Genomic DNA, 16,003 nt, shown 5'->3' with positions numbered 1-16,003 from the left:
CTATCCGTCTGGGACACCCGCAGAGATGGATGAGAAAGGTGCTGGAGACGGCCTGAACCAGGGGTACATTACCGATTAATGCCATGGTACCAGTGCTCGTGAACAGCGGAGTCAGCAAATGCCTACTGGTCATAACAGCTCCCTTTCCAAAGGGATAAAGGTTTTGCAAATGCAAAGCAACATGGATACATAAACATTTATTTTTAGCAACATGGTGCTAGAGTTTACTCAGGAAACTGTAATCAGACTAGGAACCCCACCGCATGGGAAAAGTTTTGCAAAACTTTTTAAAAAGCAGTATATCAGGTTTCATCTTCCTTATTACTCTTACTCCACAGGACGGGTGGGAAAAGTAAATGAAGTCATCAAACCAATGCTGAAAAAAACGTATCTTCCTAAATGGAAAAGTCTACAGCAGCAGCATTCCTTTGCAGCACTTTCACACTAGTAGCAGGGAGAGAAGTGAGGGAGGCAGAACATGGGTTGTGCTGATGCTGAATGTGAAGTTGCTGAAGGATTCACGTGACTGTTTCTCCAGATAAGTTGCAAAAATACTTTAAGTGCTTCTATTTCCTAAACTGTGACTTCATATGCATCATAAATATACGCATCATGAACAGACAACGGAAGTTGTGAAGGGAAGTATTCTCCTCTTTGGCGTGTACGGCCAGACCCAGCACAGCGGTAGGAACTGGCACCGTGCACAGCACACTCACGCTGTTGCACCCGCACCTGAACTGGGTGTAATAACGCGCTCTGTAGGGCTGCAGAGAATGGCTGTAACTGCTACATGCGAAAACAAAGGTGCAGTCCTTGGGTACATGTCATTAATGGATACACGCTAGGAATTTATCATAACACGCTTCTCAGCCTACACCACAGGGCACCACGGTTTAAGCCTCAGAAGCCTGCGCAGGGTGCTCACCCCCGCTCACTTCAGCTCTCCGGGCTCTGGACGCTGCTGCAGACTGCACGTCTGCACTCTCCCACCTCTCCAGACCCATTCTTGCAACAGCAGGACCTTGGATCAAGCACAGCACCATGGGTCCCACACAGGACTCCACTGTTCTGGCAAAAGCAAGTTAAGGAAAATAAATAATTACACTAAGTTATCAGGATAAGGAGGGAAAATCCCTATTGGTAAAAATACTCGATGTGCTTATGGAAATCAGAATGTTTGTTAAACAGAATGGCTGTTTATCTACATTAGAAGATAACAGCTTACAAATAGCAAACTGTTTTCTTCCTGGTACATAACTGAAGCATCTAGGAATATGCAATAACTAGTCTCTTACACAAAACTTCCTTCACTTTCATTTGCAATGTTAGGCAGTGCTGCCACTTCCCCGTTTGAATTCATGCACGCTTTTGTCGCAGCAGCTTTACAGCTCATGGCCCCTGTCCCTGTTAAGCAAACAGCTCTCCTCGGGTCGCTCACCTGAGCGCACCCTGTCCCGAGGCATGCAGCTCTGCCATGGGCGAACAGTCACCATGTGATGTGACGAGCCCCTGGCTGGTCAGGAGATGTGATGATGGCAGCACTGTAACTCATCTCTTTGTTGTGTGGCCACCTCTCAAACCACTGAGACACACAAGATACACAAGCTTTCCTGCCACCCCCTGCTGTCCTGCAACACCCACAAAAGGTCAATCCTCCCCTCCCACCTCTCCATCTAGAAACACCACAGACGGGTGGCACAGCACAGTGACCAATTACCAAAACTTCTGCGTGGAAATGTCACTGATGGTGCTGTGCACCTCGTTTGTTTCCACCTCTCCCACGCACTGCACAAGGGGACAAACCTCCAGGGACCAGTTCCAGCCACTGCAATGCCACTCTGGAGAGCTCAGAGCTCACTTGTTGAGTTACATGTTAAAATATACATCATTAAATGTCACCTTTGGGTCAAAATAGACAGGGATTGTTCAGACAAGAAATGACATCCAAGTCATGTCTTTGCCAAGGACAAGTAGGGTGCTCAGATGGTTTTGGTGGGTCACAGATTAAAACACATCATCCAAGAACTCTGTGAAAACACACAGTGTGACTACAGGTCAGATGCCATTAAATTACAGGAGTTATTCAGTACAGCCCAAATGGTTCCCCCCTATTGCTCACTTCCAAGACACAGCGGAGGTCATTTTGTGCCTGTAGGTCTAATCGCAGGAGCATCAGGGTGTTCTCAGCCAAAAATCTGTTTTCCTGACAGCTCTCCTCAGCCCTTCAGCTGTCCCGCAGAGCCACCTGGCAGAGACCACGGGGTCTGCCGGCTGCTCCTCCATTGCCACTCCAGGTCTCACTGGCAGCATGTGGCGGCCGCCTGGGGCCGAGGGACGTGCCGCAATGCCTGCACCAGCAGCCAGAGCTCAGCGCCTGCTGGGTGCAGGGTGCGGTGGTCGGATGGACGGCTGACGATGGGTGCCAGCAAAGCCAGTCCCAAAGAAGATATGGGAAACGACAGAAGGCAAAAATACATCTGGCTCAGATGTGGTGCACAGGTGGGATCTGATACCCCAGGAGAGCAAAGGGCAAGGTGGGAAAGAAGATGTGGGATTTTGAACGTGGATTCAGGCCCTGGCACCCACCACGTGGCATACGCACCGCTGCATGCGTGCTGGGGCACAAGGCTGCAGCACTAGCCATGTGGAACGTACCCATGCAAGGCCCTGATACGCAGCAGAGGTGTTGAGGTAGTGGGAAAGAGAGATCAAACTGTGATGTGTGGGTGTGGAAGTGCCAGAAAGCACAGAGCGACACAGGGAAGGCAGGTGCTGGTGGCACCGATACAGGCAGGTTATCAACATCTCAGCAAAGCCCAGGCTGGGATGAGGGACAGCCTAAAACATGAAGAGCCTGCAGCCCAGCTGGGGCACTGAATGGACTGCAGAAAGGCTGTTAGCAGGCAGTGGGAAGATAAAGAACAGGATTAGCCTGGGATGGGCCATTTTACCCTTTAGAAGCTGTGATCGCTGTCCCACCTCCGCCTGGGGTGAGGATTTACCTACTAACTTTGATCCCAATTCCTGGGTGCCCTGACAGAGGCGGGGAGACTCGGGCTCCACTTTCAGGGGGAGAGGCATTGCACTGACATGGGGGACACGTCTGGAGGAGAGAGGTCAGGGGTGATGATGGGAACTCTGAACAACCCAGGACGCACTGCAGGAGGGCTCTGCTGTGCCCCTGGGCTGGCAGATGAGCTGCAACGGTCCAAAGCTCTTCTCTGGAGAGCAGGAACCGGATTCTCCAGCCCTGGGGGCAGTAGCGCAGGGACCAGCCCCCACCACCGCCATGCCCCGCGATCTGCCCGGCAAGTCCTCACTCCTGCAGTTCCCCGGCCCCCAGGCCCCCGGTTACCGACGTGCCACGGCACCAGGGACACCGGGCACGGCTCGAGGAGCACGGCCGGCGAAAGCCTCCAGGACGGGGCTCGCCGCCGGCTCCAGCGGCGCCCAGCCTCCTTCCCGCGGCCACCAGTGCCCTCCGCTGCGGGCTGCGCGCCCGGGACCGCCCGGCTGCCCCTGGCACGGCCCGGCTCCCCGCGCCGGGGCTCCCCGCGCCGGGGCACGCACAGCCCCGCTCCCCGCGCCTCCGGCCGCCGCCGTCCCTCGCTGCCCCGCGGGGCCGCTCCTGCACCCCGGCCGCGGCCATCGCCCTCAGCGGGCACCTGCGGGCGCCGAGCGGGTCCCGGCAGCGCCGCCCGCGCCCGGGGCGGGTTGCGGGCTGCGGCGGGGCCGGGGGCAGCGCTGCCGCCCCGCACAGCCCGGGGCCCCGCGAGGCCCGGCGGCGGCTCCCGGCTCCCGGCCCCCGCGCCCGGCGCCCACCTGCTCGCGGCGCTTCTGCCAGCGCCCGCAGGGGCTCTCCTCCAGGATCTCGCTCTCCTCCTCGCTCTCCTCCTCCTTCTCCTGCGCCAGCCGCGCGTCCGGCTCCGGCACCGCCATCCCCGCGCCGCACCGAGCCGCACCGAGCCGAGCGGAGCCCCGCCGCGGGCTGACAGCACCCCCGGCCCCGCCGCGCGGGGGCCGTCCCGGGCTCGTCCCGCCCCGCTCCGGACGTGCGGCCGCGCACGGCCCGCCCCGCCGGCACCGGGGGGCCGCCGGCCCTCGGAGCGCGGCCGCTCCCCGCGCGTGCCCCTGCCCCGGGACCCGGCCCCCAGGAGGCTCCCCCTGGCCCCCGGGCAGCGGTGCTGTGCCGGAGCCCTGGCGCCGGGACCGGGGGCTGGGGGCTCCTCCGGGGGCTCCCCGAACCTGCCCGAGCGTGGGGCTGGGCAGCGGCCGGGGGGCCCTGGTGGGGAGGGGAGGACCCGGGGGTCCCTTCCCTCCTCAACCCTTCTGCGATTGTGTGATCCGGGTGCCCGTGGTCCTCGCGGCAACCCTTTGCATTTCTCCCGCAGCTGAACGCTGCCATCTTGCCATCTTGCCAAGCAGCCGCTGGTCGGTGCCGGGTGCTGGGTGCTGCACCCCGCGCGGGAGCACCCAGCTGGGCTCCCATGCCTGCCCAGGCACTGTGCACCCAGAAAGCACTTCAGCCGCTCCAAGCAAGAAATCTTCCAGATGTTTTCATTCCTCTGGAAAGTTTCTGGCTCATTCACTGTTTTTCTTTTATTTCTGGCCGTCTCCGGTTTCTTTTAGCGTGTTCATTATTTGTTCCACCCTGCTTGTTCCACACTGGTGCCTGCTTGCTGTTTTGGGAAATGTTCCCTCACCCCAGACTGTTGCCCTTTTTAGCTGGTGTGGTTAAGCAGGAGGGACTGTGGTGAGTGTAGCTGCTGGATGAGGAGGCACTGGTGGCACACTGGGTATCCTGAGCTTTGTTAGCCTCAGAGAGTGCATGTGAAGTCCCACTCCCTGCAGCACAGCATAAACGAAGGGGGGGGTGTTTCACTGTGTGGGTGCACCAGGTCCTGCTCTGATCACAGAATGCCTACAGGGAAACTGGTGCCACCATTTCCAGCCCCGTGGTGCTGCCATGGGCACTCGTCAGGGCCTGATCTGCTGCTGCCTGCTCCCCGTGGCAGAGACTTGTCTGAGCCCACGTGGGTAAATCCCAGCCCCAAAGCTGTCCACTGTCAGTGTCAGCCCTGTGTGAAACCTGGCAGATCGTGTCACCACCTCCTGGACTACAAAAGCCCATCCCAGGCCAGGGCTACCTCCAGGCACACACACCAGTTACACCTGTGCCTACCAGACCAGACCTGTGGGTAAGTAAGTCACTGGTTCTTGTCAAAGTGGAAGAGAAAAATTCAGCTGGGAATAAACAGGGCAGGGAATAAAAGGGCTGGAACCAGACAAAAACTACACACCATGCCTCAGGAACCTTTCCTATTGATTCCCTGTGAGTCCCTTTTCTGTGGATGCTGTTTTCCTGTTGCAGATCTGCCCATTGCCCACCAGTTTCAGTGTAAGTGCTAGGTGGATAACCTGTGCTGGAGTTGATCTACCGGTTTCAACAGATATCCTTTACAAGTAGAAACTGCCACAACAAGGAAGACAGATCAAATACAGGCTGAAAGAGATTTTGAAAAATAACTGGCCAAAGATAAAAAGTGGTGCTCAAAGACACTGGAGGTAAGAATGTGAGCAGAAGATACGTACAGCCAAGGGATGATGAGGGTCTAAATGGGGTCGCTGGAGAGATAGGATATAGTAAAACAGCAAATTGTACCATTTACTATGGAGGAGGTCACAAATGAACCCTTTCTTTACATGAGGAAAATCGGAGGATTTGTCTCAAAATGAGGTGGCAAAAGATCAGATTATGAAGCTAATCAATAATAGAAATCGTGACAAAGTGCCAGGGTGAAATATTTGCATAAGAGGTTTGGAGGAATGCAAATGTTTAATTGCCAGAATGTTTACAATGGTACATAAGGCAGACTTGGTACCACCAGTCATTGCTGTTCAATATGTTCACAAACAATCCAGAAAAGGGATGAACAGTAAGTTGGCAGAGTTTGCTAATGACACCAAACTATTCAGGACAGTCAGCTCTAAAGCTGCCTGTGAAGAGCTGCAGAGACTCTTGTGACACAGAAAGGGGTATCAAGAGTGTGGACAAGCTTTCGCATGAAGCAAAATACTCAGCTTGGAAAGCGATTGCTGAGCTGGGGATATGCAGATGGACTGCACCATGAGTGGTACAGAGAGCGCACACAGGAATGATTATTCACCATGTTGCACAAACTGGTGTTTGGGATGCCCAGTAAAAAGGCTACGCAAGAGTTTAAAAAAAAATGAATGGGAGTAATTTTTTACTGAGTGTTTCTTGGGGTGAATGTTAGTGGGTGAAACATTGTGGAATTCATTGCCACAGGGTGTTTACAGTGGCCAAAGTAGAAAAGGATTTTAAAAGCCATTAGGCAAATTTGTGGGAGAAAAATTGATTGAGAGCTATTAAACACAAAGACGCAGATGTAGCCTCTGGCCCAAGAGGGCTCTAAGCTGCAGTTTGTCAGAAGCTGCTACTCTGCAAAAGCCAAATATTGTTCAGTCCCCGCTCTGGATCCTGTGCTCTTCCTCTTGGGATCAGCTATTAGCAACTTGCAAAAATAGGATTCAGGGGTATGCAGGATTCATGTCTTACCCAGGGGAGTTGCTCTCATGCTGTCTGCTGCTCCATGTTTTCTGAGGAGGAAACACTTTTCATCTTCACGTGTTCTTTGAGGACCTCTGCTGTTTTCATTTCTGCAGGTGCTAGACATGTCCTTAGCTGGGTTTGGCTGCCTCCCTGGACTGTCCATGCTCTTTGTGCACAGGCAGCTCATAGAGAAACCTTTAAGATCCTTTAAGGCATACAAATTACCTCCAGCAGCTTGAATTGCCTGGATCCTGGATGTCTCTATTCCAACTCAGTCGTTCTGAGTGCAGCATTCTCAGCATGTGACACCTGCGGCTTCCTTGGGATGTTACAGGAATGGAGGTGATGTCCAGACAGGAGCAGAGGTGATACAGAATTGGTGGATGTTCCCAGAGCAGTAATGTGCCCCTATGTCATCACTGATCCCTCCCCTCCACCTTGACAACAGCCCTACATCCCACTGCCTCTTTCCCTGCTCCTCATCCTCAATGCCTCATCCGCATCATAGTAAACCTCTGTATCTTCTTTGTATGGCTTCCTTTTTGCTTGCTGAATAACAAACAATGGAGCATATTTATCTTGCTTGTTCATTTTCAGGCATGAGTCACACAGTCTTGCATTCGCTGGTTGTCCTGTCACATAAAGAGTAAGCAGGAGAAACCTGGTCCATTCTGGTGGCCTCCACACTTCTCTGCTGAATGTGCCCTCCTGAAGCATCCATCTCCCTCGACGGTGCGCTGGGGAGAGCAGACCTGAGTTTCTGCTGCCAAACACTCCCACTGGGTGCTGCTGAAGTGTGACAGAGGCCCTCACCTCCGCGAGACCAGGTGGGGCTCTGCTCTGTGCATGTGCTTGGAGACCAGGTCTCTGCGTGCCAGCGGTCTGGTGCTCTGCAGCACAGCTCCGGGAGCTAGCTGCTGCTACCTTCTGTCGGGGATGCCCTGGTGCACGGCATGCTGCCCTGTCCATCTGCTGGGCCTTAGAATCATATAATCATTAAGGTTGGAAAAGACCTCCAAGATCATCTGGTCCAACCATCACCCTGTTAACAATGTCACCCACTAAACCCTGTCCCTAAGCACCATGCCCAACCTTTCTTTGAACACCCCCAGGGACAGTGACTCCACCAGCTCCCTGGGCAGCCCGTCCCAATGCCTGACTACTCTTTCTGAGAAGAAATTTCTCCTAATTTCCAACCTAAACCTCCCCTGGCACAACTTGAGGCCATTCCCTCTAGGCCTATCGCTGGTTATCTGCAAGAAGAGGCTGAGTCCCAGCTCCCCACCCCTCCCTTTCAGGCAGTTGCAGAGAGCAATGAGGTCTCCCCTGAGCCTCCTCTTCTCCAGACCAAACACCCCCAGTTCCCTCAGTCGCTCCTCACAGGACTTGTGTTCCAGGCCCTTCACCAGCTTCGTAGCCCTCCTCTGGACATGCCCCAGGGCCTCGATGTCCTTCTCGTAGTGAGGCGCCCAAAGCTGAACCCAGCACTTGAGGTGCGGCCTCACCAGAGCAGAGTACAGGGGGACGATCACCTCCCTGGTCCTGCTGGCTACACTGTTCCTGATACGAGCCAGGATGCCGTTGGCCTCCTTGGCCACCTGGGCACACTGCTGGCTCATGTTCAGGTGAGCATCAACCAGCACCCCCAGGTCCTTTTCCTCTGCACAGCCTTGCTCTGTTTGGTCCTCTACTTTGTCTCAACCTTGTGCCACCACCAGCCTGTAGTCTTGAACCCAGTCTGGGGCAGGTCTGCCTGCATCCTGCAGCACAAAGTCAGGAGGCAGGGCTGCTGGCAGGACTGCCCTGAAGTCACAAGGCTGCTGCTGCCATCAGCCCCTCTCGCCATGAACTCCTCCTTGGTTGTTGTGAGGACAGGGACTCCTCCAGCGAGCCACCATTTGGGCTGGGGCTCTTGGCTGAGGAGGTTAGGGATATCAGTGAGATAACTGGTCTAAAGGTACAGACTTTGCTTTGCTGCTTGGAGTGATTTCTCCTTTTCCACTCTCTCGAAAGAATGGGCCAGTTCTGCTAAGCAGCTACTGGTCACTGGCAAGGAGGTGCTCAGAGGTGTGGAACTGGGCCTTCTCTCTGGTCTTGTTCAATTTAATCAGATGTCCTGGACGCTGCTGCCTCAAGGACTCTGGTTTGAACTGCACTGCTGCGCTTTTAACCGTGGTGTGGCTGGAAGAGTGCAGAGGATCTGAAAGCTGCTTTACAGCATGGTAGTCCTGAGGGGTTTATCATGCAGTGATGTGCAGCTAGGCAGGGGCTCCTTGCTTTATTTAATGTGCATGTCCCCCTTGAGCAGGGAGGTTGGACCAGATGACTTCCAGAGGTCCCTTCCAACCTCAGCCATTCTGTGTTTCTGTATCATTTTGGGTATGCTCTGACTTTAAATTGCTGGAGTCTGATGGGATTTTAGAACCCCTTTGGGGTTAGTGTGCATGTTTCCCTCTCCAGAGCTCTCTGAAGGATCTGAGATGTGCAGGGGAGCCCAGGGGACGCAGCGCAGCTGTGACCATCCCTCCCCGCTTTGGCCGGGCAGCACCAGCTCCTGCAGTGCGCTGGTGTCTGCGGTGCTGAGGTTTGGGCTGAAGCTCCACGTCTCCCTTCCTCCCCTGCCTGCTAGGAGGCCCCTCTTGGCTTGCCGTCTATTTTTATCCACATTTGATGGATTGGGCTGGGATGTAATGACGTCACGTGTTTTTGCGCAACTTGCACTTTGTTATGGTTTAAGGTTCAGCCTAGGTGCCAGACTGACTCTGGGAAGCTGACAAACATCTTCCCTGCTGCGTTGCCTTCTTTCAGCACATTTGTTAGTGGTTTCTGCAGGGCAAACATGTGGCCAGCAAAGAGCTCCTCTGGAATCTGTTTGTGTTTACTGAGTTAATACATAAGGCTGTAACCTCCCGTTCTGCAGCTCCTCGCTCTTGTCCTTCGCAGACGCACAGCCTACATGTGAGTGTGACCTGCTGGTGCCAGCAGGCAGTTCAGATGTGTGAATTCACAGGAGGGCAGGCCAGCATTCATTTAATGCTGCAGGACCAGACCCCTCCTGAGAGCACGGCAGAGCAGTTTCCTGTACTTCTTACAGCTATTACTGCTAAAAGCATCTCCGTGGTCACCCTGGGGATGGTGCATCCTTCTGCAAACATCTCAGGGCAAAGTTCAGGCCAGAGAGCTCGGGGAGGGGCTGCAGACTTTCCGAGTGTCTAAGCTGTGCTCGTTCAAGCTGTGCCTGTGTTCCCGCTGGCAGATCCCACACAGTGCAGGGAACACGTCCCCAGCTTGGCCACATGTGGTTCCACGAGCGGAAAGCGCGCCAGCGCGCGCAGCAGCGCTCCGCACAAACAGGGGTGAAGCTGGCCGCAGGATCAGGCGCAGCGTGGGCGTGTTGTGGGATGAGGGCGCTTGCTGAAACTGGTCTCAGCTAGCCCAGTGCTAAAAACGGCATGGTTTGAGTCTCTGTGGGAGTCTGCGAGGGAGTGGGGCATGCAGGTGATGGCAGCCGGTCCAGCGCCAGGGAAAGCAGAGGGACGGGCTGCTTGCAGTGGGGGGGCTGCGGCAGTGCGCTCACCTGCAGATGTGAGAGCACTGCCCGGGGCTCCGGACGGGCTGGGGGCCATGGGGGAACTGGGCCCCGTGAGAGGCACTGAGGGGGCACTGAAGGGAGGGGGTGTCCCTGTCTGACCGCGGGTGGTGGGAGGGAGCGGCACAGAGGGGCAGAGAGGGGTGAAAGGAGCAGAGTCAGGGGCAGGGACAGCAGGCAGAGGTGGGGGCCGAGCCCTGGGGGCACTGGAGGAGCATTATCAGGGATGGCCAGCTGTCAGAGCCAGCGAGGGTGCTGCTTGGACCAGAGAAGGCTGGCTTTCTTTTGTTCTTTGCTTGTAGCTGGCTGCGCACAAAGGGCGCCTGGATTATGTCAGACCTTGTTCCCTGCTCCCCCTTTCTTGGCAGGCTCCTGCAGTATCTGGAAGGGCTCAGGGTTGCTCGGGAGCCCTGGCAGGAGGCTTGATCACAGTTTCCTGACTCCTGGCCTGTTTTGCAAAGAGGTAGGCTCGGCTGCAGGTAGTGGTGCTCAGGGGAGCACAGCGCGGTCAGTGCAGCAGCACACACTGTGCTGTGCAGGGCTGGGCTGGACCCAGACACTCGTGTTTCCACCTCCTGGCCTCCTGTGTTTGGCTGCCAGGGAATTTCCTGCTTCTCAGCCTGTGGTTTCCTTTTGTAAATCTCAGCCGATTCCTTTCAGTCCCTCCTGGCTTGGCTCCCCCTGCAGCCCTGCTGCTCCCCAGGACTCGCAGCCCCCCCAGAAACTCCTGTCCTGAGGCGTGGCAGGCGCTGGGCTCTGCCCCTGCACCTGCTCGGAGGTGGTGGCCCTGGGGGATGCCAGTGGGTGCAGGGGAGCAGGGACAGGCAGAGCTCAGGGGTGCTCAGCAGTGCATGGGGGGGTCAGCGCAATGCAGTGCTGGGGTCCTGCAGCAGGTCCAAACCTCCCCACCCTGCCCATGCACAGCGCGTGTGGGGAGAGGACGGGCGCCTGCCGCACCTGGGATGGCTCCAGCCCAGGGGACTTGAGGAAGTGACCCCGTCCTTGCTCTTATAGCACTAAGGAGTTAAGTGCAGCTTGGGCTATCACATTATAACTGGTGAGTTTCCTGTTCCAACAGCTTTTAAACACTTTTTTGACCTTTTATAAGAAAAAGAAGCAGAACCAGTTAAGTGGAAAATTAAGCTAGGCTTTCATCATAATGCTCTCTTTTGTTCCTTTTTTCCTCTGACTTAAAAACTTTCGTTGGGAGAAAATAATAGACTTTCAGCTGAGCTTAAAGATGATATAGCAGTCATCTTTGGGATAGGAGAAAAAAGTGGAGACACCCTGGAACTTTGTTGCTACCCCTCACTCCCCCTTTGTGTTGTTCAGACAAAGTCAAGATAATTGCACAAAACGGCAGATCGGGAGAGTAGCAAAAACAAAAAATAACTTCTGTTTCCCATAGCAGCCTTGCTGCTGCATAGGTGTAGGTGAACGCAGCCAGCGTTCTATCTGCCACCGGGAGATTGGATTGTGCTGAAAGGGGAATATGGGCTCCAAGAGCCAAAAAATGTAATACTTTCATCAAAGACTTCATTACAGAATATCAGGTGCATGTCAGTGAGTTTAGCTAAGAGGTGAGATAGTGGAAATGTGGAGCAGAGGGTTGGAATAACTTTCAGGAGCAATGGATAACATTGAAGGCTGGACTAATAGTCATGAGAGGAAATGGAATGGTACAAAACACAAAGTCATGCCCTGGACTTACTGGACAAACATTTATGCTATAAATTAGGATCCTGGATTTGGAAGTGATTAAGGAAGAAAAGGCCAACATGCATTCAGCAGCATCGGGATGAATGTAGACTGCCATGTATGCAGCCACAAAGACTCGGTGCATTAACTCTGCTGGGATCTGTGTCCAGAAAAGGCAGTGCCAGCACTGTTGGACAGAACAAGATTTACAGACCATGAACCAGTGTTGACCAGCCATGCTGTAAAATATTCATTATAGAAAAGGTGCAGAGAAGAGCAGCTGAGATGACCGAGGGAATGCAGAGGGGGGTTGGGAGCAGCTCAGTTAGATAGCTTGTCAAAACAGACGTTGAGGGTTGATAAGATTGCTCAGGGTGCTTTATCAGTGAAAAACACTGGAGCAGGAGGAGACCTGCTTAAACTGATGGATGGGTTTTGCATACAGAGGAAATCAGTCCAAACTGGCTGAAAACTAGGAGGCTTCGAGCTGCTGGGGGTGGAAGACTGGATCAAACTCCCAGAGCAGAGGTATAGAATGCCTCCTCATTTTGCAAAAGGTTTTCTTTGGTAAACTGCTGCATGGCAGGGCGCAGACATGCTGACGCAGGTGCACCTTCCTGACCACATTGGCTTTGTTTGTGTGGGTTGGTGTGCTCCAGCTGGGGCAATGAGCCTGGCTATGTCCCAGACCTGGGGGTACTGTCATGGGGGGCTCCCACGGGTGGGGGAACACCATCACTCAACAAGGAAAGCTGTCTGTGCTGTGGGCATTCTACCTGCTTCGTCACTTGTGACTGTGGCTTGGCGTGGCTTGTCGGCACACTGATGGGCTTGCTAGTTTCCTGTTCCTATCCCAACAAAGCATGCCTGGGGGCTTTTACTCTAAACCCCCATCTTCTCCCACAAAACAGAGAAGTTACCCAGTGCATCCACTGTGGTGCGATGTTCCCACAGGGACTGGGCAGGAGACACAGTCTGCCTGACCCTTTCTTTTCCCCTATTGCCCTCTTGCCTCCAAAGAGTATTCAGATACTATTCAGATGCATTCAGTTATGCAACTAGCTTATAACTATGCAAATGTATGCAGCTTTTCCCTTACACAATGTCCTGTTTTCTTTCAGCTTCTTTTTTGGAAATTCAGCACTTCCTGTGGGAGTGCAATCTGAGCCCCAGGAAGCCATCTGGAGCCCTCCCAGCCTTGGCTCCCCAGGCAGGCTGAAGCTGGCACCAACTCCTTTCAGAAGTCCTCTTGCCCACAGTCCTCTGCTTGCCTGCACCACCCTGGCCGCTTGGTCCACACCAGGGCCTGTAGCACAGACTGGTGCCAACCCCCTGCAAAAAAGCAGAAATGCACGGACAGGTCTCTGCGGCCCGTCCAACTCCATAACCTGGCACCAGCCAACAGCAGGTGTGTAGGAAGCAGCAGCATAAGAGCAAGGCAAGTGTACACCAACACTTCTTTGGTACATCCTGTTGTGCTCCAGGGGTTTGTGGCTCTGGTAGTTCCTGAGACACAGATCTGGCTTCCTACTTAGTAGCCCTTGATGGATTTTCCTCCATGGCTTACTCTGATTGCTCTTTGGATCAGTATAAACTTTTAGCATCCAGGACATCCTGCAGCAGGGAGTCCCTCAGCTCAGCTGCCCAGTGTGTAGAAAAATACTTGTTTGACCTGAACTGGCTTTGTGCTGGATTCTGCAATATCCCCTAATCCCTGTGTTGGAAAAGATGGTGAACACATAATCATCTCCCCTGCGCCAACCACTATGCTGTCCACCTTGGTCATCTCTTCTAGACTGTGAAGTCTAATCAATTCTTCTTCTTTTTTTCCCTGTGTTTCACCATTCTTGTGCTTCTTTGTGTTCTCATGATATGAGACAATGAGCTGTGACAATGAACACCTCAGGAGATGGTGTTCTGTTCTCTGCTCCCTTCCTAGTAATTTACAACAACTCTATTCCCTCTGTGGAGTGGTGATTAAGTCTGAAAGTCCCTGTGACGCTGCATGTTTCTGTTAGCCCTGTGTTAGTCTTCTTGTTAGTGAGCTTCTGCTGGTGGAGTGGCTCCCTTGGCTCCCTTGCCGCTGGGACTGAAGTGCCATGGGAAGCTCCACCAGCACCTTCCCGTGCTTCCCCAGCACAGATGTATGCTCCAGCCTGCGGGCTGTATCCTGGAGCTGCAGGCTGTCTGTGGTGCACTGGGCTTGTGTTGCCATCCACGTGCGCTTATGAGGGTGGCTGGGATGAGGCCATTCGGCCAGCCCTGGGGACAGCCCATTTGACTGGCTCTCCCAGTGCTCTCGCGTGGCTCCAGGGCTCTGTACATGAGGAGTGTTCTCCAGAGGCACACACAGCCATGACAGGCACATCCAGGGTTCCCCTCTTAGCCTCTCCCTGCAGATGCTCCTTGTGGTGGCTTAAACCATGTGCCATCCACAGCACGCACAGTGTGCCTGGTGTGGTGGCTGAACCTGCCAGCTGAACCTGCTGGCAGCCTCTGTAACTCTCAGGGTCTGAACAGGCCTCACAAATGTGTCACTCTCCCCTGCGTGTGCCTCAGTGGTAGGACTCATCCCTGGGAGCTCTGGCTAAAGGACTGGCTTGCATCCTCACTGTTCCTTTGCGAGCAGAGAGCTGGGAAGGCAGCAAGCATGGTGCAATGTGTGAGCTCCAGCGTGGAGCAGGGCTGTGCAGCACACTGAGTGCTGTTCTCCATCTCCAGTTAGGGCTGGGGCACACAACCCTGTGTGTTCAAGAGCCCAGCAGAGCACCTTGGCCCCAGCACTGTGGCCCTGTGTGGATGGCAGAGGTTTTGGGGAGCACAGACATGGCGCTGGTGCTGGGGTGCAAAGCAGGGAGGCCATGCCATGCCCACCCCCAAGGCAGGGGGACCTTGAGCAGGGGACTACAGGGACCTGCTCGGTGGTGATGAGACCCCATGGGATGGCCGGCCAAGGCCTGGGTGCCCAAGTCGGCGTTGGAGCTGTTGGTTTGGACAGTGGGGGCCATGGGATCCCCATGCTGTAGGGGGCTTTGTCTGTGGGAGCCTTGGGGGTCCTGGGGGGCTTTGGGATATGCGGGGCCCGGGCTAGGGGTCCCTATCTTGGGACCTGGGCTGGGTCAACTGGTGAATGGTACAGGAGTGCCGGCCCAGCGCATGTCTGTCACTGGGAGAAGCTGCATTCCCAGCCTGAATGGGGCTGGGGGTTTCAGGCTGCAGGCTGAGAGACAGCCATGCCCCTCGTGGCCTCACAGTGGCAGATGGGCTGACACAGCCGAGCTGGGCAAGACAAGGTGCAGCAGTGAAGGGCAGCTCCAGCCCAGGACAGCAGCATGGGGCAGCTGCGGGTCCGCGGCCAGGGGCCCTGACTCAGGCCCCAGCGCAGCTGAGTCCCGGCTGCAGGGCCTGGCTGAGGGAGGGCTTGGCCCGGCTGAAGGCCCACGATGAGGCCTGGGATGAGGCCCAGGATGAGGGTCTGGCTGAGGGCCCAGCTGAGGGCCTGGCTGAAGCCTGCTGTGCCGTCAGGGGGCAGCATTGGTGTCACACGCAGTGTCACATCCACACAGACATGGCACTGTAACAGGGACATGTACAGGTACATGTACACCCCCCCCCCGTAACGGTGACACATGCACACACAAACACAGACACATGCTGCAGGCTGTGCCTCACCCCCCCATGTCTGAACGCAATGCTGGACTCCCCAGGGCATGGTAGGTCCAGCCCCACATGCGGTGCTGTGCACACATGGCTCTGTGGTACCTGCATGCATGCTCAGTGCTTACGCTTTGCAGCACAAATCTGTGTTGCACACATGCATGGCTGCTCAGCTCAGTGCCAGGCAGCACGGGGATGCTCTCATAGCTGCTTTCCCTCCCCAATGGGCAGTGACCTTCAAGGGCACAGGGACTTGGGGTGTCCCTGGCACACGCAGGAGCACCCTTCCCTGTGGCATCCCCTTGCCCCTGATAGCTCTGGACTCCTGCAAGTGCACCCAGCAGCTGCTCACCATTGCAGGCATCAGAGCCCTGGCACCAGAAGCCCAATCCCACTTTGAGTTCATGCATGCAAAATGTCCTGCAGGTGACCGCAGCCATGTGTGCTGCCCTCACTGCTTGCTCCTCAGCAGGGCCAGGGTCCCA

General features: G+C 55.1%; 1 protein-coding gene and 1 long non-coding RNA gene across 2 annotated transcripts in view; one reads left to right on the top strand and one right to left on the bottom strand.

Moving 5' to 3' along the window:
* NRBP2 (nuclear receptor binding protein 2) overlaps nucleotides 1-4,040 on the bottom strand; it is a 33,438-nt gene extending 29,398 nt beyond the window's left edge. Inside the window, exon 1 of the mRNA XM_080582352.1 lies at nucleotides 3,823-4,040. Coding sequence (XP_080438478.1) covers nucleotides 3,823-3,939 — 117 coding nt within the window. The 5' untranslated portion in view covers nucleotides 3,940-4,040. The remainder of the gene's footprint in view (nucleotides 1-3,822) is intronic.
* Nucleotides 4,041-4,177: 137 nt separating this feature from the next.
* LOC308190690 overlaps nucleotides 4,178-16,003 on the top strand; it is a 29,951-nt gene continuing 18,125 nt past the window's right edge. The window contains exons 1-2 of the long non-coding RNA XR_013947451.1: nucleotides 4,178-12,389; nucleotides 12,983-13,299. This is a non-coding gene — a long non-coding RNA (uncharacterized lncRNA). The remainder of the gene's footprint in view (nucleotides 12,390-12,982; nucleotides 13,300-16,003) is intronic.

This window comes from Anser brachyrhynchus, assembly GCF_964034855.1.
Source record: "Anser brachyrhynchus genome assembly, chromosome: 2".
NCBI classification, from domain to species: domain Eukaryota; kingdom Metazoa; phylum Chordata; class Aves; order Anseriformes; family Anatidae; genus Anser; species Anser brachyrhynchus.
Note: the sequence above shows the minus strand (reverse complement) of the source record. Positions and strands in the feature narration are given on the sequence as shown.